This window comes from Grus americana, chromosome 15 (assembly GCF_028858705.1).
Source record: "Grus americana isolate bGruAme1 chromosome 15, bGruAme1.mat, whole genome shotgun sequence".
NCBI classification, from domain to species: domain Eukaryota; kingdom Metazoa; phylum Chordata; class Aves; order Gruiformes; family Gruidae; genus Grus; species Grus americana.
The window spans coordinates 68,632-89,556 of record NC_072866.1 but is presented as its reverse complement, the minus strand read 5'-3'; the positions used below and the strand labels follow the sequence as shown (position 1 = coordinate 89,556).

General features: G+C 52.0%; 1 protein-coding gene across 1 annotated transcript; it reads right to left on the bottom strand.

Annotated features, from left to right (window-relative positions):
• Window positions 1–924: 924 nt before the first annotated feature.
• LOC129213334 (galanin receptor 2b-like) lies at window positions 925–8,486 on the bottom strand. The gene is made up of 4 exons (XM_054843194.1): window positions 8,362–8,486; window positions 7,056–7,126; window positions 4,462–4,861; window positions 925–2,195 (listed from the first exon to the last, which is right to left on the bottom strand). The coding sequence occupies exons 3-4, from the start codon at window positions 4,833–4,835 to the stop codon at window positions 1,457–1,459; spliced, it is 1,113 nt and encodes a 370-aa protein (XP_054699169.1). The 5' UTR covers window positions 4,836–4,861; window positions 7,056–7,126; window positions 8,362–8,486; the 3' UTR covers window positions 925–1,456.
• Window positions 8,487–20,925: the final 12,439 nt, after the last annotated feature.

Below are 20,925 nucleotides of genomic sequence, written 5' to 3'. Positions count from 1 at the left end.
CAGATTGGATGTTCGGAAAAGGCTCTCCACTGAGAGGGTGGTCGGTCACTGGAACAGGCTGCCTGGGGAAGTGGTCATGGCACCAACTCTGTCAGAGGTCGACAAGCGTCTGGATGATGCTCTTGGTCATATGGTTTAGTTTAGGTAGTCCTACGAGGAGCAGGGAGTTGGACTTGATGATCGTTATGGATTCCTTTCAACTTGAGATATTTTTATGATTCTATGATTCTATGATGTCTGGCAATTTAGGAATGGCAGGAAGGCACCCACTTGCATCTAATCAGCCCTGGTAAGGAAGATGAGAGTTTTCCTTCCCGGGGGTCAAGTGCATGCTTACATCCTGAGACGAGATTCAGCATGCCCTGAAAAGCATCTGCTTCACTATGGAGATCAAACCTACTCGATCCCCTGCACAAAAACTGCCATGCAGGCAAGAAAAACCATAACTGAACTAACCACTTAATCCTGCCTCTTCCCACTAGGTCCTTGTCTTCCCATGGGACCTCTAAACTGTGGTGGTCAGGTAAAGCTGCTTTTATACACTGATAGTAGACTACTAACTGTGGAGGGTGGAAGTAATTTATCTTGGGAGAAAAATATCAGCTGTGCACTGACCTGCACAGGGACCTGGCGACTGTGTCAGTAAACATGGCTGTGGAGAAGGAGTGGGGACACCAGGTGGGGTTTGGCTCTGCAGACTTTGCTCAGTGCTGGTTTTAATGGTGCACTGTGATTTACACCAGTTAGGAAAAAGGCCTTCTTGATGACGAAGCCCATCCCCACCCCAGATGACCACCACAGGCCCCACTATTGTCTGGATGAGGGAAGTTCATTTATTTGCTCCAGGTTAGAAAGACATTTCTCTAGTATGTACAGCAGCAACATCCCATGCATGCAGAGAGCCCACAGCCCACCCCACATCCCAGAGGAGGACAGAGTCACTGGGGGAGCAGCACATCCAGGACCAAAGCCATCACTGCAATCATCCAGAGGCTGTGCCAGCCGCTTTCCACACAACCTTTGCTTGGCTGGCACTGCCGACACTGCTTATGTCCCTTGCCATTCCTGATGTGGGAGCCAGTCTGGTCAGATGGGGCTTTGGGAGGCAGAAGGAACTCGTTGACAACTAACCAATGTGTCCAGAGCAGTGGGGCCATGGAGCAGAGGAGTTGGAAGGATGAAAGCCAACAGAGGAGCTGGAGCTTTAGTCCTTGGAGTCCAGGTGGTCTGAGGATCAGGAGCAAGTCTGGGTCCATTCCTTCCCTTGCATGCAGCATGTTGTGGGGAGATGGCTCAGGACAACAGTTGGTGCAGGTAATGGGAAGGAACAACAAGGCCAGAAGCAGTGTATATCAGTTTCTGGCTTGCCTTTCCAGTATCCTCTTTTACCCAGTGGGAAAGGGTGGCTTGAAGCTGGTGACACAGCCGAGCTGGCAGATGGTGTGGCGCTTGGCCACTAAGAAATATGAAGGGACTTGGAGGAACTGGAGGGGACTGCCGTGGAGGCTGGGTTCAGCTCACACCTGTTAGTCTCCTCATGCATCTGGGACACTTCAGTGGAGCCTACCTCAAATCCAGGCACAATGTGGGCAGCATGCACCACATGCACCTTGTTGCGGTGCTTTTTCCTCAAGAGACAGCTGAAAACTTTTTTGAAGCCCTTGCGGAAATGCTTGGAGACGAGCGCGTAGACGATGGGGTTGAGGCAGGAGTTGGCATAGGCCATGCAGTGGGAAAGCAGGCGGAAGGCATAGGTGGCCTGGTTGAAGGGGAAGTCTCCATAGAGGTATCGGAGGATGACTACGTGGTAGGGCAGCCAGCAGAGGCAGAAAAGGATGGTTACAATGATGATCATCTTGGTTACCTTCCGCTTGGCCTTCTTGGACTCTGATTTGTCCTCCAGGGGGCCCACTGCTGTCCACAGGTACTTGATGGTCCTGGTGTAGGAGAGGCTGATGACCAGCACTGGGATGACATAGCCGAAGGCAAATGTGCTGGTGTCCATGACCTTGCGTCTCCACTCCTCCCAGCCAGGCATACAGATGTAGCTGGACTCCCACTCAATCAGGTCATAGTAGCTTAGGTAGGGCCCAGCAAAGACCATGGAGAGGCCCCAGATCACAGCCATGGCAGCCACTGCATTGTGGGGTGTCCGCAGCTCGCGGGAGCGCAGCGGATAGCGAATGGCCAGGTACCTGGAGGGGAGAGCAAAGCAACCAGCACTGAGATTTCAGCCAAGCTCTGCCTGGCCACATAAACCCCAGGGACAAGAGAGTTTCCTTCATTCTCCTGAAGGTCCCTGAGCAGTAGCCCTACATGTTATCTCACGCCCTCTTTGCGAAACAGTCCTGGGTAAAGCAGCTTTTCTCTTTCTAGCAAGGATGCTTCTCCTCCCACAGGCTTAGGCTGGCTCACCCCTCCATACATGGTGGGGTGGCTTATGTCCCTGAGCTAAAGCCAGAAGGATGGAGCTGTGGAGACCATGCAGCTATCCACTGCTTGGCAGAATTTATCCAGCAGAAAGAGGTCTGAACTGAAGATTCAAGACCAGGGGAAACTTCACTGGGTGATGGGCACCGTGCAGGCTCCTGCCCACTGAGGGCATATTTCCAGCCTTCTCTGGCTTTCAGATCATCCTGGCAGGGGGGATATTTGCTCACTGGAGCTGTGGCTGCCTCCACCTTGGTACCAAAGGGACCAGGTGGGCACTTGCTTTTTGGTACTGTCTGCTTTCTGAGGCCAGCCCAAAGCAGGCAGTGATGGTCTATCTGCTTCCTACAGCAACAGTGGCCAGACAGGGTGTGATGGCCAGCTCTGCTCCCTCACCTCCAGGCAACACCGTAGGGCAAAGATGTAGATGGCAGCAGGGAGAGAAGGTGACTTGGTGCTTGTGGGTAGGGGATGGAGAGGAGCTCACAGACAGCAGTGCAACTGCTGCAGCCTCAGCCTGCCAGCATCCCCAGAAGGATGCTCATTTGATGCACTGTGAGGCCAGCAGAGCAGGCAGATAAGACATGCAGTTGCTGTGAGGGGTCACATGTGCAACAAAACCCTTGTTGCTTGCTGGTCCTGTCATCCTGAAAGCTGCTGGCAGCTCTGCAAGAATCACTTCATGTCACACTGAAATGCAACCACATCTTGGGTGGAGCACTGCACTACAGCACACAAGTGCCACCAGAAAGGGAGAGAACACAGGCACTAGCACCTTGCCAAAATGTCCTTTTTTTGAGATAACTGTCCCCAGTTCTGAGCTGGCTGGAGAGGCAGACTGCACTCATGTGATGTAGATGCAGGGAAGCAAGAGGCTTAGACCATGAGAAATCTCAGATCTTTCTCGTGAGAGCAAGGACGCTGGGACGCTTTTTTTGGGGATTCTGTGTGACTCCCCTTGCCCCAACCAGGGGATGCTGGCATCTCCGGGTGGGTGAATTGCTGACGTGTCAGATCACTGAGTCCAGGTGCCCGTTTCTGCAGATGGCACCTGGGAGCAGGACAAAGTGGAAGGGGGCTGGAAGTGTAGCCCAACCACACTTCTTGCTGGGATTTAACCCATCCCAGATGTTCCCTGGTATTGAAGTTTCCTTCTGCCTGCAGTGCTGTGAAGCTCCTCATTGCAAAGGGCTGTTTGGCCCTATCTTGTCTTGGTACCTTGGAAGCAGCACAAGGAGCAAGACGGGCCAGGACATGTTCTCTGTGGCAGTCAAGGCTGGAGCTTACCCCAGTGAAGACCTCTTCCTCATCCTGAACCGTAAGTGTGGGCTCAGTCACAAGTGGGGCAGCTGATGCAGTCACCTTACAGAGCCCTTGGGAACAATGTAGGTGGCACTGATGGGGACCAGAGTGTCCTGGATGATCTCCCAAGAAGGTACTTGGCTCACGGTGCAGGTGCCTTCCTGTGCAGGCTGCAGGAGGGCTGGGGGCAGTGGGGGAACAGGAATTTCTAGATGACAGGTTTTGTGCTGGGCTGGCAGTCCCTGGGGAAGGAGAGATGTGTTTACTGCAGGACTGGAATTTTTCTTGGGTATTTATGTGGCTTCTCTTATGGTGCCCTCTGTTTACCTTGCTGCCTGTGCATGATGCTTTTCTGAACTGCTGGCTTGGGGATAGCTATTACCCTCTGAGTGGCATCTCTAATACAGAACTAGATGACTCTCAATGGGAGTCTGTGGCACAGCAGGGAGCTGAGCTTGGGTCTCAAGTGCTCTAAGCACAAGACAAGGCTTTCTTGCAGAAAGCACAGGCAGAGCAGCATCAGTTTTGCACTCGAGGTCTGGAAGTGCTGCTTGGGGTTTGTTAGGGAGATAGGACTGGTCCCCACACTGCCTTTGGCATGGATCAATACCATGGGGGTTTGAACCATCCGCCTAACGGTGGTGAGCCATGGTCTTCCTATGCCCTCACTCAGCCCAGCTGCTCAGACCGCCCTCCTTCCCCAGCCCAAAGGCATCTATAGACTGTTACCTGTCCACAGAGACAGCAGCCAGAGTAAAGCTGCTAGCATACATGGTGAGGTAGATGAAGAAGTGGACAGCCTTGCAGATAAAGGAGCCGAAGACCCAGCCTTCAAGGGAGTAGATGGTGGCCTGGAAAGGCACGCAGAAGACAATGAAGAAGAAGTCAGCCAGGCTGAGGTTGAGGATGAAGAAGTTGGTAGTGTTGTGGCCCATTTGCCCATTGCGCAGCAGCACTGCCAGCACCAGACTATTGCCCACTGTGCCCAGGAGGAAGATGAGGGAGAAGACCACAGGCACAATGACACTGGCAGGGCTGAACTGGTAACTGTTGGAGGAGTTCCAGTACACAGCCAAGCTCGCGAAGTCCTCATGCTCTGTCATTCTGTGTCACGGTGATATGTTGGAGCCTGGGGCAACACAGGGAAAGATGTGAGAGACTGGAGAAACACTGCTTAGCCTGATGGGCTAAGCTTAGCTGATGGGCCTGTTGGCTCACTGGAGACACAGAGCCCCATTTTCCGCTTCTGTGACCCGCATGCTTTTCAGCAGATTCTTCTAGACACTGCTGTCCCAGAGGACAGGTGGGGTTAGATTGGGGGTAAGGGGTCCCCTGCTTCCCCATTCTGGCCCTGGAATGAACCCACAGCCCCTGTTCAGTTGCTGCCTTGGACTGATGATACTGGAGGTGAGGTTTGGAGGACAGGATGGCATCTGTCCCCAGCCTCTGTGGGAGAATGGAGCCAGGATCACTGCCTCCCAGCTGGTACAGCTGATGGCAGGAGGGGTGTGATGTTCCTTCCCAGCACTGGGGCTCCCTCCCCAAACCAACCAGCTGGACAAGCCAACATGTTTGCTCCCCCAATACTGATACTCCCTCCCCTGCTCCCAGTTCTTTTGGTACTTGCTCCTAGAATAAACCTCGCACACTAGGCACAGGGTTGCTTTTGGCAATGACAGCTACTACACAGCTCCATGTTGTGCCCAGGTGGGGACTTTCTGAGGAGGACATCTCTGATGGGACCACTTCTGCTTTGGTTTCAGTGACCCAGACACATACTCCCTTTCTATGTCTCACAGGGCAGCTCTCCCCAGGACTTGGACTTTTTGTATGAGTCCCCTGCCCCCAAAATAAGCATTTGAACTGAAAGCAGAAGGTGATGTTGGGCATGGAAACACTAGTTTCTTTGTCACAGGCATAGAAATCTGTCTGCATGCTTTTGAGTTCTGGAGCTGGGGGAATATCACATACAAATACAGGTACAGCTTCCCTTGAATAAACACATGGTTTGGGTTCTTCCCCCCCCAACCCCTGCAGTGTTTGTAGGGATGTGCTGTGGTTACCAGAGTGTGTGGCCCAAGGCTGGCTCACCATGAGTGTGGAGATCGCAGAGGGGATCCTTGAGATCCATGACTGCTGCCGGTGTGGCAGAGGGATGAGCTTTCCTCTGGAAAGCTGGGAAGGCCAGTACTGAAGTGCACACTACTTATTTTTGCTAGCTCTGCCATGGTGCCTGAACAAAGTGTCAGCTCTCAGTACAGGTAAAAGTCCCCCTGCAGCCACCTGAAGAAGAGAGTACCCCATGTGATATGGATGTGCAGGAAGCAGGGGTGCTTACACAAGCCCTGGGAGGAGTGGGACACATAGGTGGATGGGAGCCTGCCAGAGAGACTCGTGACACAGTCTGGGTTGAGGACCTCAGTCTCTTCTCATGCTGCCTAACTCCTCTGGGACCAGGAAGCTTCCCTGTATGCAGGGGAGAGCAACTCAGGCTGCCACTGGTGTTTTATTTTTACCTCTGGTTGATTGCACTGGCTTAGGCTGTGCTTGGGATTATACCCTATGCGAGGCTGTGGCACTGAGATCCTTCTTCCATGGGGCTGTGAAAGGTATTAGCAAAGCTGGAGAGGAACTGACAGCCTAGCCAGAAACCAACTTCATCTTATTATCCACCCAGACAGTGCCTGTTGCCTGGTGGAGTGTCTGGCTGCTTCACCCTGCATCTCCCCTCCATCCTTCTCATTGCCAAGCATCCTTTCTTTGCTCTCTCTCACAAGGCAGACAAGCTGCTAGTCAGCCCTCCTCAAAGCTGCTCTAAAGAGAACAAATACCTGCGCACCCCCTGCAAATCAAGGCAGGCAACCCTGCAAATGTTCTTCTCACTGGTGTGACCTGCAATGAAATCACTCTGGAGTACTGGCACATCACTGGTTGCAGTCCAAATTTGACATCCCTTGATATGCACATGAGCAGCTCATGCTTTACTTGGAAAAACTGTTTCCGGCTGTCAGGAAATCGCTACTGTTGTCATTTACCACTTAGTTCCAAGCTTATTTCTTGATCCTGTAGGAATGGGAATTTGAGGAGCTTGGTGAGTTCTTTTCAGGGACAGCCGGTGGCCAGGAGCAGAGTGCCAGGAAGGATGGGGTGGCAGGTTGGTAATTGTACCCTTCCCACAGCTTTGAGGTTCTCCCTGGTCACCCATGGCTCATGCCTTATCTACATGAAGTCAAAGTAGTGCTTTAGTCCCCCTTACAGATGGGACATGAGACACAGCAAGCATGAAGAGGTGGCTTTGTAACTGGTTGGATCAGGGAACTCACTGATGCAGCAGAGGAACATTCTTTATCTCCGCTAGGTCAGCTCTGATCCATCCCTCTGTGCACAGTCCTACCTGCAAAAAATACAGTGATAGAACAGGCACAGAGTGAAAGCAGGGTCTCTTAAGTGACATATACAAACTGTGACACTGATGCTGGGGCACTGAGATGCTAAGAAACTCTCATGGAGTCATTCAGAGCATGTCTGGCAGAGGGGGATGCCTCTCAGTCCCTGTTTAGCATCTTGTCAGAAAGATGCCACTCACTCCCGTGGCTCTGTTGTACCTTGGAAGCATTTTGCAACCATTCCACACCCTACCATTTTGTGAACGGGTTTATGACAATGCTCCTGAGTTTCACTTGGTTCTGAATAGCCTTGACGAGCAATGAGAGGGACAGCTGCTCCGAGCAGAGGGAAAATGGAGGACATGGGCAACAGGGTTCCTCTGCCATATCTGCTACTCAGGGTTAGCAGAGGCAAAGGCAATGTGACGGAGGAGGTGATATTCCCAGGGATGAGAACTCAATCAGTGGCAAAGTTGGGACTCAAGCAACCTGATTTTTCCAACGAGGGTTTGCGAAAGGATTGGCAGGGAGACTGGTTCCCAGTACCCATGTGGTGGGGGTAATGAAAGGACCAACACACAGCCTTTTTCGTGGTGGGGGGGGAAGGGGGGCGATAGGCAGCAGGTCATGGCAGGGACGCCTGTGAGCCAGAGTAGCCAGCTCCTTTGTCAAGGGAAGGCCAAGAAGGGCAAGAGGAGGCAGGGTAAGGGGACGAACACAGCAGTGCTGGACGGGACAACATAGACTCTGCTGGTCTGGCCAGACAGGAGCAGGGAGAAGACAGGGAGCAAGCAGTGTGAACTCCCTGTTTCAGTGGGCTTGGGTCCCAGCTCCCCCAGGCTCCTGCTGCTGCTGCCATTGCTGTGGAGTGCCTCCACTTCCCCATTTGCGCAGCAAAGCTGTAATCAGGCACCTCATTCGCTTGGCCAGCTCGGGAGCTCAGCCTGGGAGCTACCGCTGCCCTCCAGCACCCTGCCAGGCACCCCACCCCGCCTGCGCCCGGCCCGGCCACAGCCCCCTCCCTGGCACCGGGCAGGGTCGGGCAGCCGTTGGGACTGCCTGTCCCCCACTCGCCGCCCCCCTCGCCGCCCTGCCCTGCCCGGAAAGGCAGCGGCTCAGCCCGGCCCAGGGTCTGCCGGCCCCCGCCCCGCTGGTACCCAGCGCCCCGCTCCGCTCCAGCCGCTCCGCCCGCGATGGGGCACCGGCCGGACCCAGCGCTACGCCCGCGCCGGCGGAACCCTACCTGGCCCGGCCCGCCGCGGGCAGCTGCCCGCTGCCGGTGCTGCTGCTACCGCCGGTACCGCTTGTGCTCCTGCTGCTGCTGCCCAGGGCCGCTCCTGCTGCCTGGTCCGCCCGGGCAGAGCCCGGTGCCGGCGGCGGCTCCGCCCCCGCCCCAGCGCATCCCTGGACACATGCACACACACACTTTCTGCATGCACACGCTCCCGGACACATGCACGTGTATAGACACACGCGCAACACCGGCAGTAACACATATGCACACTCCAGCACGTCCATGTAAGCATTTGCACCCCGGAACACAACCCCCTCCCGCACGCAGAACACACTCAGCACTCACACCAAATGCACACTCCCACCAAAGTACAGACTTAGAAAATCCACCAGCAAGCACGAGCCTCTTGAACGCTGACACTGAGCACAACTGACCCACGCCTCCCCTTGCACACACAACCCCCGACACACCTGCACAAGTACTTACATCCACATGCATATCCCTCAGCACCAGCCACCACTCCTCTGTCCCACGCAGGCACCAGGGAGGGCTCAAGGGCTTCCCGGGGACCGGAGGGGCGGCTGGAGCCCCCTCAGCAGCTCCCCCTGGGGGAGTCTTGAGCACTGGGCAGAGGCTAGATGGCCCTAAGAGAACGCAGGGAGAGACCAGCTCCTCGGGGACACCCCCCCCCCCACCAGATAGCCGGGGCATGGCAGCAAGCCCCCGGCAGCCGCAAGGTCATGGCAGGGCTGCCCCCAGCCCCTCTCCCAGGGGGCACCTGGGCACCCTCTTGGCTATTCCTGTTCGCTCCCTGCTCCCTGTGGTGTGCTGTGGGCTGCTGCAGCACCCAGAGTGATGGTGACGCTGGGGAAGGGGATGTGGGGGATCTGTGTGGCCCAAGTATGACATGAGACTTCTGTCCTGGCTCCAGGGGAGGTACGATGGACATCTGTACTCAGCCAGCCAAGTCCTGTTGCCTGTGGTAAGCAGCAGACGAAGGAGGCGGAGCAGGAGGCTGAGGTACCTGTGCTACCAGAAGCACAGCTAGTAAGGGGGAGAGCTCATGCCAGCCCTGCCCCAGCTGGCAGGGTCTCACCAGCAGGAGGGGTCCACATAGCATCTGGCTGAGGCCGAGGCCAGGGCTGCATGCCTGTACAGGGTGGAGACAGAGGGACATCGTGCAGTTCCACGCAGAGCCCCCATCCTGGAGTCATCACTGGTGATCCAGGACCCAACACGTGTCCCCACTCTCTGTTGGACCACAGGAGAGTGATGCACCGACAAGGAGATGCAGCATCACTTTCTGGCAGCATTGACTGTCCCCTTAGGTCCCCTGCACCCCAAGGCCCATGCCTGGCCTCCTGTGATGGGTGGGATGGGCTGCATGCCTTGTTCCAGCTGCGCTAGTGGGCCCAGGCTGCTGGGGAACTGCTGGCTGGCTGTGGGCTTTACAGACTGGAATGCCCTGGAGTGGGTTTTCATGGTGCTGTCCCCCAGGACCTTCGGCCTGCTCTCTGCCTGCCTGCAGCTGGCTGTCAGCTTGGTGCCGGGTGCTGCAGTGCTCCATGGCTCATGGCACAACCCCAAGCTCTTCTACTGTGTGCGGCCGCAGATGTTACTGGTGCAGAGCCATGCCTGCCTGGCACACTTGGGCAGTGAGGGGCTGCTGCCCTCCTGACAGAGGTCCCTGATGAACTCTGATGTCTCTACAGGACTTGGCCTCCCTGAGCCCACATGATGAACTCTGAATAAAACGTGTTCTGTTCCCAGCTCTGTGCTGCAGGGCACTTTTGGTCAGGGTCCAGGGGCAGAGGCTTGCCACATGTGCTGGCCACATGGCCACTGAAGACCAGGCCTGGCCTCAACTCCTGGGCACCCCATGCTGCTGCTGTGCCTGCCCCAAGCCCTGTCCCAGCCTCTCACCTGCCCTCCCTCCTGCCCCCTTGCTGCCTGGGCTTTCAGCCCCTGCAGGGAGGTGCCTTCCCCGAGTGCCTGTGTGGGGTGGCAGGGAGGGCAGGGTGCCATTTCCATAGCATAGAGGGTAAGAGGGTGGCGATCCCCAGGACATGGCTATGGAGCTCCTGGAGTGTGTGCTCCGGAATAGCCTCAGGGCTTGATCCAGTTCCCTGCTCCTCTTCTTGTCCATCGCCCTGTCCTGCTCCCCATACTTATGTTTCTTTCTCCATCTCAGTGTCTCCCTGTCCTTCTCTTTCCTGTTTCCTGCTCCCTGTCCCCATTTTTCTCTATTTCTGTTTGGCTCCCCATCCCTATCCTCAGCAGACCAGATCACCAACATATAACACAGGCTCTGTATGTGTAACCAAAAGTACAGTATGTTCATGTATGGACACATGTGGGTTGTGTACCTTTAAAGCCTTGTATTTTAAGAGCTTTAAGACACCAAGATATTCTTGCAGGTGGATGACAGTCAAGCAACTGGAGCTACAGGACACAGAGGGAGGGAGAAGCATCTGAACTGTAAAATTCTCTGGGTGGCACCAAAAGCAGAAGCTGCAGTCAGTCCCAGGTCCTGTGGGGCTGTGTCCCCATCTTCTGCATCCCAGTCCCTCCCTGCCCCATTCTGCATCCCCGTGCCTCCAGATCCCTGCCCTCCTCTCTTGTCTGTCCCTGCCTCATCTATTGTGCTGTTCTTTGTCCCTCCAACTCTCTCTTTGCCTATGCATCTGCCTGGCTCCCTGTCCCTCCGTCTGGCTTCCGAACCCTCTCTTTCCCTCTCTGTAATTTTTTTTGCTTCCTTGTACCATTGTTCTTCTCTCTATTCTGCATCCTGCTCCTGTTCCCTCTCTTCCTCTATCCCTCAGTCCTGGTCCATGTTGCTCTCTCTGTCCTCTCCATCTCTAGTTTTTCTTGCCCCATCTCTCTGTCTTGCTCCCCATCAATGATTTTTTCTTCATCCCTCTGACCTGCTCCCTGTCCCTCCTTTTTTCTCTCTATCCCTCTGTTCTGCTCCTCATCCCTTTATTTCTGTCTCTATCCCTCTGTGCTGTTCCCTGCCCTTTCTTTCTCTAATTCTCTGTTGTTCTTTCTGTCCCTCTATTTCCCTCTCTATCCCAGTGTCCTGCTCCTTGTCCCTGTCTTTTTCTCTGTATCCCATTTTCTGGCATTCTGCCCCTCAACTTTTTTTAGCCGTCTGTCCTTCTTTTTCCTTCTCTCTCCTTCTTTTTCTCTCTTCCTCTGTCCTGCTGCCTGTCACTGTCCCTCTGTCCACCTTCCTGTCCCTATTTATTCTCTCTCTGTCCAGCTCCTTGTCCTGTCATTTCTTGCTATATACCTCTGCCCAGCTGCTTGACCCTTTTTCCTCCTATTGCTCTGTCCTGCTCCTCGTATTTTTTTCTTCCTCCATCTCTGTCCTGCAGCCAAATGCTGTTTTCTCTTTGTCCTGATCAGCATTCTTTTTTTCCGGTCTTGTCCTGATCCTTATCTATTTTTCTGTCTGTATATACCATTCCCTGTCCCTTTTTCTATTCCTCTACCCTTCTGCCTGTCACTCTCTGTTGCTCTATTCTGCTGTCCTGTTCCCCATCAGTATTTTTTCCTTTCTCTCTCTGTTGTGCTTCTTGTCCCTCTCTCAGTCCTGTTTCCCATCCACCCCTTTTCTTTTTCCCTCTGTCCTGAAGCCCATCACTATTTTTTGCTTCATCTCTCTGTCCTGCTGCCCATCACAGTTCTTTCTCCATCTCTGTCTTGCTCTGTCCCTTATTTTTCTGTCACTCTGCCCTCCTTTCTTCATTCCAGTCCTGCTCCCTGTCCCTTTTTCTTACTGTATCCAAGTATCCTACTCTATGCCCCATTCCCTTTCTGTTCCCTTGTTGTTCTCCCTCTCCTATTTCATTGCCTTTTCCTCTGTCCTGCTCTCTGTCCCTTTTTTTGTCACTGTTCTCCCAGCCCCTTTTCTTTCTCTCTGCCTCTCCCCTCTGTTCCATCTCATTATTTCTCTATCCCTGTCATTCTCCTCATGTCTTTCCCTCTGTCCTGCTCCCCACCCGTATTTTGTCATGCTCCATCTGTCCTCTGCCTAACACTTGTTTTCTCCATCTCTGTTCTGCTCCCTGTCCCTATTGCTTTTTTGTCCGTGTCCTGCTCCCTCTTTTTTCTCTGTCACTCTGTCCTGCTCCTTGTCCCTATTTCTTATTCCTTCCTCTCTATCCTGCAGCCCATTGCTATCTTTTATTGCTCCAGCCTTTTGTCCTGATCTGCTTCCCTCTCTTTTTTCCGCTCGATCCCTCTGACTTGTTTCCTTTACTTCTTCTTCTCTCCTTGTCTGCATTTCCGACTCTCTGTCCTGGTCTTTCTCTCTCCATCCCTCTGTCCTCCTTCCTGTTGTTCTTTCTCTGTCTCTATCCCTCTGTCCTGCACACTATTTTATATTTCTATATCCCTTGTCCTTCTTCCCATTCATGTTTGCCCCTCTGTCCTTTCTCCCTGTCCGTGCCTTTTTCAGTCAGCCTCTCTGTCCTGGTCTCTGTCCCTCTCTTACTCTCAATCTTTCTGTCCTGTTCTGTCACCGTCCTGCTCCTAGTCCTACTGATTTTCAATTCTTGCTATATCCCTCTGTCCAACTGGCTGTCCCTTTTCTTATACTCTTCTGTCCTGCTCCCCATCCCTACTTTTCCTTCCTCCATGTCTGAGCCCATCACTGGCTTTCCCTCCTCCATCTCTATCCTGATTTGCATCCCTCCCTTTTCTCAATCCCTGTCCTTTTTCTGTCTCTCCTGCTCCCTCCCAATCTCTCCATCCCTCTTTCATTCTTCATCTCCTTCTTCTCTCTATCCTTCTGTCCTTCTCCCCATCAGTATTTTTGGCCCCATCCCTCTGTCCTGCTCCCTGTCCCTTTCTCTGTTAACCCCTCTGTCCTTTTTCGCTGTCTATCCTGTTGCCTTTCACTGTTTCTTTCTGCATCCCACTGCCCTGTTTCCCATTCATCTTACTTGCCTGATCCCTAGCTTCTGCTCCCCATCAGTATTTTTTCTCCATCTCTCTGCCCTGCTCCCTGTCCCACTCTTTTTTTCTGTCCCTCCGTCCTCCTGTTCCTTTTTTCTTTCCCCATCTCTCTGTCCTTTTGTCATTCCTCCTGTTTACCTGTACCTCTGCTCTTCTCTGTATTCTTGTGCGCCACTCCCTGTTCCTGTGTCTCTGTCCCACTGTCCTGCTCCCCATCTGTCTCTTTGCCTCTCTATCCCTGTCCTCCTCCCTATCCCATTTTTTCTGTCCCTATCTGTCCTCCTGCTCCCTGTCCCATTCCCCTGTTCCATGTATCTTTTTGTCCTGCTCTCTGTCCCCCTCTTTTGCTCTCTGTCCCGCTGCCTGTCCCATTGTTTCTTGCTATATCCCTCTGTCCAGCTGTCTGCCCCTTTTTACTCTATCTCTGTCCTGCTCCCCAGCCCTGTCATCATTATCCTGTCATTGCTGCCCTGCAACCCATCCCTGCTGGAGCCGACCATTCCTCACTGGCCCCATGAATGCTGCTCCCGTCGTGGGTGTCCCAGGGGCAGGGGGGGCGTACCAGCACAGAGCCCTAGAGCAGATTCAGTCCCGTGACCTACGTGCATTGAAAAATAAATTATTGCTCTTTGTACTTGTGGCTGTGCCTGCAGTCCCTTTGCACTTGGTCAGTGGCTGTCACAGTGTCCAGGGCAGCAGGTTACGTATTAGGGGGGTGATGGCCTCACGTTGCTGATGGGCTGCAGCCGGGGGAGCCCAGGTGTGGCCAGGGAGAGTGACGGTAGAGAACGGCCCTCCGTGAAAGGGGCTGCGGCAGGTGGGCCAGCCTGGGGCGGTGGAGCTGGCGCCGAGCGTCGCTTGGGCCTGAGGAGAAGGGGAGCGCGGCCGGGTGTCCCCCTGGGCCGCGACAGTTCCGGGCGCTGTGGGAGCAGCGGGGGAGTGTCGGACCTGGGCCCGGAGAGGTGCGTCCCGGGGTCGGGGGACCGCCCGCCGGCGTGCGGGACTGCCCGAGCGGGGATCCACCGGGAGCTCCGGGCCCGGGCGGAGGCCGTGCGAAACGCGGGGCCCGGGGAAAGGCTCGGGGGGGCGGCGGTGCCGGTCGGGGCCGTGCCGGAGGCGGGTGCGGGGGCAGCGGCGGGGCCGCGCTCGGGGTTGCCGGGCCAGGCGGGGGGCAGCGCCGACTAGTACGGCGTCCCGCGGGGCCACGCGCGGCCAGCGCCGGGGCATGCCGGGACCTGTAGTCCTCCGGCGCCGGGCTGCCGGTCGGCCGCACTTGTTCCCGGCGCATGCGGGGCGGGGTAGCCTTTCCTGCCGCCGCCGTCCCCCGCACGCGAGGAGCTGTGGTTTCCCGCCGGCTTCGTGGCGTTTCCTGCGGGGCTCGTGCTGCGCCCGTTCTCCACAACGCGGCACTGCCGCGCGCCGAGGCCGCGTGTGCGGCGGCACCGCCCGACCGGGCGAGCGAGCGGTCGCCCTGCGGCCGTATTGCCGCACGTGCGCGGCGAGCTCCCCACTCCGGCCGCTGCCCCCGCGAGCGAAAGTCGGTCCCGCTGGTCAGGGCCACGCATGCGGAATGGCGCGCGCTCGGTCACCACTGCCTCCTGGTGACCAACGCTCGGTATTGCAAGTCGGATGCCGCGCATGCGCGCCGCAGGTGGCCGGGGACCGCATGCGCAGTGGCCGCTGGCCCGATCGCTGCTGCCACCGGGGGCCCGCGAGTCGGTCCCCCATCTCGGTGCTGCGGGGGGGGGGGGGCGACCCTGAGGGGCCCTGGGAGGCCCGGGTTCAGCAGGCCAGAACAAAGGTAAAGAAGCCGGAGAATGAAATGAAGGGGATCGAGACAGCAGCTGCCTTCTGCTGCAGACAAGAGACAGCCTGTCTCTCTGGGAGACGAAGGATCCCTCTGAGCAGTTCTCAGCAGAGTCGATCACCAGTACCCACTGCAGAGTCTGTCCGTGTAACCAGAAGTATGGCGCGGCCACGTAGTGTGTGCGCGTGAAGCTACGTAGCTAGGAAACCTCCTATTGTAAGACACCAGCGTATTCTCTTGGGTGGTGACACTCAAGCAACCAGAGCTACAGGAGAGGGAAGGAGGGAGAGCGCAAGCGAGCAGAGAAAAAAGCGGTCCTGTTGCTAAACCTGCTTGGGGTACAAAAGCTCATCTTATGACAAAACATCACTAAGTGCTCTGATAAGCAGTGCTTCATTACAGTGCTTCACCTCTGACCGGTTTCCTTCAAACATCTCCGATAACTTGACCAATGCTAATGAAGCCTCTCAGTGCTTCTCATTACATGCTTCATGGTCATTTTGGGTTAAGTAAGTGGATGTAGAGAGGTGAAATACACTAAAACCATATGGTAAATTAATTAAAAAAAATTGACAGTACTCTTAGTAATTTTGTTTCCATTACACCCATTATTCATTGCTGCGCTTTCATGATATGCCATCACACGGGGAGATAAATTTTGTAAATCAATTGGACTTCAAGCCGGTCTCCAAGCATGAAGTCAAAATTAATCCTGGTGTAGTGTTACCAGGGAGCTGGTGTAGAGCCATGTGCTGCAGGGTTCTTAAGAGAAATGTTGTACAACACTGATGCACAATGACGCGTTGGTTATGGTTCATAGATGACATGGTTAGGTCCTGTACTGAGTGTTTTGTGGGAGCTGGTTGGTTGGGGGAAAAGTGCAGAAAACATGCTTGCCTGGAAACCAATGCTCAGCCCATCCCCCAGCAGCAACCCCTCCTCCCTGGCAGCTCCCCCCCGCAACCCCTCCCCTATATGCTGAGCATGACATTATATGGTATCGAATATACCTTTGGCTAGTTTGGGTCAGGTATCCTGGCTGTGTCCCCTTCCAGCTTCTTGTGAAAAGTAACTCTATCCCAGCCGAAAACCAGGACAATTAATATATTCTTGGCAGTGTTAAGTTTGTCACCAAAATTCGGGAATAAAAGAAAACTCCTTAACACCAATTTAGCATTAAGAAGCAGGCATTTCCTTTATTGCAGCGCTGGGTGTCAGGAGGATAGTTCTTCTAATCAGGCACACCTAACGCTGGCTCTCTTGTCATAGTTATACACAAGTATTACAAAGATTACAAAGTGGTGCGCTCCCCGTTACAATAATTGGTTCCTATTTCTTCGCCTAGTATGCAAACTAGAACGCATGCTCAGTTCCTTTCTCCGCCTCTATCTTTTGAGTAGGTGGGATAATTTGGGTAGGGGGCTTATGGGTCAGTGGTTGTGGGGACCCTGGCCCAAATTACCTTTCCCCTGGTTTCTCAATACTTCAGTCCTGGTAATTATTTGCTATATGCGTCAGGAAGATAAGGATGCTCCTGGAGGCAATTAGTGTCCTCCTGTTCTGAAAAGTATGTATATAAGGACCTTGAAGTGTCTTGTAGCTCCTCCTTTTTATCATGATGCGTAGCAGGTGCTCATTCTAAGAATTGTTAGTGACGTGGTTTAGGCCCAGCCCCAGCTGAGCACCACGCGCCGCTCGCTCACCCCTCCCCCAGTGGGATGGGGAGGAGAACGGAAAAACAACGGCAAAGCCTGGAGGGTTGGGATAAGGGCAGGTTACTGGGCCAGCAAGGGAGAGGGAAACAGTCAACAGCAGTACTGATAACAGGTATTCACAATGGGTGATAACAGAGAACAATTTACCAATCCGATGACCGACCGACCGGATGCTCAGCCTGTCCTGGAACCATGCCGAAACCCTGCCGCCCCCTCCCCTGCCCAACTAGCCCCCTTTTATGGTGAGCATGACGTCCCATGGTATGGAATAGCCCCCGGCCAGCTTGGCTTACCTGTCCTGGCTCCTTGTGAAATTAACTCTATCCTCGCCAGAACCAGGACAGTTAGCCTTCTACCTAAAGTAATAATGAATAGTTTCTTAACACATATAAGTTGGCCTTTGTTACAGGCCTATCTTTTTTGCTACAGGTTAACGGTTGGACTTGATGATCTCAAAGGTCTTTTCCAACCAAAAGGATTCTATATCTGCTGTGAAGTCTCATGAGTCACCTCGTTGTGACAATTATCTCTTCTCCTTGGTATTGGTTATGTTGATTCACACATGCCGTTTCTGTCTTTTATTTTGTTTCTATATTGTTTCTGGTAATTTTCTGGGTGCTTCCTGCATGTGAGCTGGCTTTTGCAGTTGGTCTAATATTCATTCTAATTCCTAGGCCCAGGATCAAAATGTAAAATTGTAAACCCCAGCAATACTGTTCAGTGCACAAGCTGTTTGTTGAACAGAGCATTGGTATACGTAGCCTTAGGCTGGTCTAAGGTATGAGTTTATAATTCAATAGTCTATTTTGTTTGCTTTGTAAGAAGTGCTGCTTGTAATGAATTGCAGATAGAAGCAAACTTTGAACAATGTGAAGCATTTGTTAACAGCATTAGTTTCCAAACAGTTCTTTTCTACTGCTCTATTAGCTTCCCAAGGCAGGACCTGCTCTGGACTGTACAGTTTGAGATCCAAGTATTCAACAGGACAGCCTGAACGTGCATTCATAGTCAATTTTATGCATATGTAGAGATCCATCTGTACCATGTCAACAGGAATTTGCACCATGTTGTTGCTTTCCTGTTCATCATGCTGAAGAGTAAAATGATGTCATCACTTCACCTTTGATGTGTTAGTGTTTGGATGAAAGAGTGCAAGTGTCGGTCCTTATGAAAGGTGAGTTTGTCAACTTGAAACAGATGGCATGTGGAGACAAAATTCAACTTCCCACACCGATACACTGAGGTACTGTGCCACTAGCACTGTCATGGACTGTTTGGATCTCTCAAATTTACAGGACCTCGTACTCTGTATATTAAACTTTATTTTCTGAGCTCATTAGGAAACACAGCAAACAAACAAGGGCTCAATCCCCTTTGCACAGACTAGTCTACCACATGAATTCACTAATTCATCACTTAAGTTATGAGGTTTCCTCACAAGTTCTCTAATTCATAACTCACAACTTACAATTTATAACTCTTAACTTGTGAACTTGTGCATCGATGAACAAAATAGTTGCCTGGCCACCGGTGAGAGTGCTCATCCTTCCTCCTCTGTCACAGTATGGGCATCCTCTGTATCCCACCAGGAAGCAGCCTCAGCAGTCTGACTGCTGTTCGATTTGCTTGAAGAGGTTTTTGGGTCAGCTGATGTTTTTATACCTTTGAGCTTGGAAGTTTGGCCTATACCATTTCCAAGAGTTAGTAGATTCTGAGGAAACTGCCAGACAATCAGTCTGCAAAGATGATGGCTGCAGGAGACAGCCAGCTCCAGGTGATAATGGCTGCATCATGGCCCGTTAGCTCTTTCTGGACACCTCTCCTGCCTATGCATTACTGTTGCTTTGACCCAATGGCGCTGCTGCCAGCATACATCAGGCCTTAGCATGAGCTGCTAGCCAAAATCTGAGCAGGAGTTGAGTGAACAGTCACAGGCATCTGTTCCACTCCAGCTTCTTCAGAAAAAGCATTTGCTGTTCTTTCACACTTGTGTCATTTCCTCTCACACAAGCTCGAGAGAAATGTGTTGCTGCTTGAACACGTAAAAATATTTCACCATGTGAGTGGAGATTCTTCAGGGTTTCTCCTGCAGGGTGTACTTCACATTAGCCTTTCCTCGCCACAGCATGAGACCCAGGCCTTTTTAAAACTGCATGCAGCATGAGAAGAACAAATGTCCATCCATTCCTCAGTCTTTAACAGGGCCAGCTTTTACGATGTTGTACTACCAGTAGGAATCAGTAAAAATTAAATATTTTCTAATGAACTCTGGATGAAATTAAACAGGTTTCCCTCATGTTATTGCTTTTTTTTACATTACTTTAGTTGGAACTTTATCAGTGAACTTGTCATAGTATTTAAATTAAGTAGGAAATAAATCAGGGTGTTGTCTATTCAAACTGTGAAAATGCTTTTTACAATGTGCGCTATGACATCTACTGATACTATTTCCAGAGCTTGTTTTAGGGCTGAGTGACCAGATAGCTGAGGAAAAAGATTTAAAAAAAAAAAAGTGACGCAGGTAGACAAGACTTCTAATTCATGCAGAAGAGTGAATTGCTGCTGCGTCAAAAAAATAAATGTAAATAGTTTGAGATATGTAAAGTTGCTTTTAATTAACATCACATACTGCTGCTATGACAAAAAGTAGAACAGATGGTCAAGTGGGTGATAGCAGGTGTACAATGCCACTCTTGTGGTGAGAGCTAACAGGTGTGCAGTAGGGGTACTGAATGTAGTGCTTGAAAACAGTTTGAATGAACAGTGGAAGAAACTGAAATTATGAAGTATAATTATAAAACTGGGGGGTAACTGCTAATCTAATTCTTTTTCCCATATCTATACTCATGAAAAGCCTAGATGCAGTAGAAATCCTGTAAGTATGTAGTCTGGACAAAGGAAGGGCTGTATAAGGACACATACTTTTGTTGGCCATGCTCCTGATTTGTCAGGCATGGGCTAGTGATGTTCTGGGCAGCTCGGATGTGGTTTTGGGTAATGTTGTCTTTCTCTGTGATAAAAGATTAAAAAGATAAAGATGCAAGCAAAATAATTTTGAAATAATGATTTACTAAATTGTGAAATAGTTGTAAACTATTTCTTGTCAGGGTTCAGGATGATCACTAACCCATTGCTCAGGGTCATGTATAGGAAGAAGAGAGTTGGTTCACTCTGTAGCTGGTGCATGTTGAAGCACGAACGCCTACACAGAATAAACGGAAGACACTAGTAAGTAAAAAATGGCACTTAAACCACATACAGTAGGTCTTGTGTTTTACTTTTAAAAGTCACACATTATCCTGTGAAACTCAATCTGTTTTATTCAGAGAAAAGAATAGTGGTTCCAAGTGCAAGCTTGGAATGAGCTTCTAGAACTCAAAGCTCGAGTGCAGATCAAGCTCTTTGCAGAAACACTAAAGGGAAAGTAAAGTTTTATGACCCAGTCCTAAGAGTGCTTAAGCATAAGTAGAATTCTTCTCTGTAATCCCTTTCAATGTGACTCTGAAATTGCTGAACTGGAATATAGTTTCTTTATGCTGTGTTTTTTAGGCTGAGAAATCCTCATTTTCAAGAGGATTAGAACTTGCATATGTTATAGGTTGGTAACGGTGGTTTTCAGGTGGGTTATCCTTCTTCAAGTTTTGATTGCATGGCTGCTGAATGTGCTCGATGACTTTTCCCCCCCCCCCCCAATACTAAATTTGTTGTTGCATTTATTGCAAACAAAGCTGTCTTTGCACCTTTCCCAGTAGTGCTCTCCTCCTGGGTACAAAGGAAGAATTGAATTCTGTGTGCACACACTCCCTCCACTGGATGTTTTACTACGGCACTGGTTTTGCGCTTGTTTATAAAGAACAGTTTTGTGTCTCTATCCACACTCCTGTTATCTCTAATAAGTTTCCAGCTGTTGCTGTGTCTTGTTTCTGAGTCTCAGTCTTTCCAGTTACCAGGATCCAACCACTCCAGTAATACTCAGGTCCTGCAGGGCTGCGGTGAGTAGCCTGGCAGACACACATGGCTCCATAAAGAAAGAAATCTTTTTTTTTTTTTTTTGTGTGAGCAGGGGTAGAAAATGGCAGTACACAGCAC

Coding starts and splice junctions, on each gene's coding strand:
- LOC129213334 (XM_054843194.1), bottom strand. CDS start 4,835: ATGACAGAGCATGAGGACTTCGCGAGCTTGGCTGTGTACTGGAACTCC. Junction 2,196..4,461: donor GCTGCTGTCTCTGTGGACAG/GTAACAGTCTAT, acceptor TCTCCCCTCCAG/GTACCTGGCCATTCGCTATC.